Source organism: Eimeria tenella, genomic scaffold (assembly GCF_000499545.2).
Source record: "Eimeria tenella Houghton genomic scaffold, Eth_scaff1975, whole genome shotgun sequence".
NCBI lineage: Eukaryota > Apicomplexa > Conoidasida > Eucoccidiorida > Eimeriidae > Eimeria > Eimeria tenella.
Window position 1 is genome coordinate 1 of NW_013541816.1, and position 782 is coordinate 782.

At 55.9% G+C, this 782-nt stretch overlaps 1 protein-coding gene across 1 annotated transcript in view; it reads right to left on the bottom strand.

Annotated features, from left to right (window-relative positions):
• Positions 1-92: 92 nt before the first annotated feature.
• Positions 93-782, bottom strand: part of ETH_00041545 (uncharacterized protein) — a gene marked incomplete at both ends in the record, with an annotated part of 2,232 nt that continues 1,542 nt past the window's right edge. The window contains 2 exons of the mRNA XM_013374155.1: positions 93-224; positions 471-777. Coding sequence (XP_013229609.1) covers positions 93-224; positions 471-777 — 439 coding nt within the window. The remainder of the gene's footprint in view (positions 225-470; positions 778-782) is intronic.

Below are 782 nucleotides of genomic sequence, written 5' to 3' on the forward strand. Positions count from 1 at the left end.
CTAGCTAGCTAGATCGCTAGCTAGCTAGCTGGATCGCTAGCTAGCTAGCTAGCTAGCTAGGTGGATCGCTAGCTTTCTAGCTAGCTAGCTAGCTAGCTAGAAAGGAGGCCCTCGTCATGAAGGCGCGCTAGGAGATAGCGGCCTGCTGCTGTTGCTGCTTTTGCCTGTGCTGCAGCAAGTCCCTTAGAAGCAGCAAGAGCAGCAAGAGCACGCAGCTCCTTATCCTGCAGCAGCAGCAGCAGCAACAGCAGCAGCAGCAATGGACCCCAGCATTGCAGCAACTCTCGCAGCAGCAGCAGCAACTCTCGCAGCAGCAGCAGCAGCTCTGGGCTCTTAAGTGTTGAGCGGCGAACAAGATTATCTGTGCCCACAGCAGCAGCAGCAACAGCAATAGAAGCAGCAACGGCAGCAGCAGCAACAGCAGCAATAGCAGCTGAAGTAGCAGCAGCAGCAGCAGCAGCAAATCGTACAGCAAATGCCTTTCTGAGGGTGTCAACAAGCCCGTCACTTTTTGCTGCAGCTTTTTTGATTAAGTTCAACAAATGAGGATTAGTCTCCTGCTCCTGCTTCCTGTCGCTGCTGCTGCTGCTGCTGCTGTTTTGCTGCTGCTGCTGCTGCTGCTTGAGCTCAGCTTGCTCTGGCTGCAGGAAGTCAATGCGGCGTTTGCTGCTGGGGTGTCTAGACACCTCCTGCTGCTCTCCAAAAAGCTGCTGCAGCAAATCCGGAGCAGCAGCAGCAGCAGCAGCATCTCCTGCTGGCAGCAGCTGCAGCCCGCCGCTGCC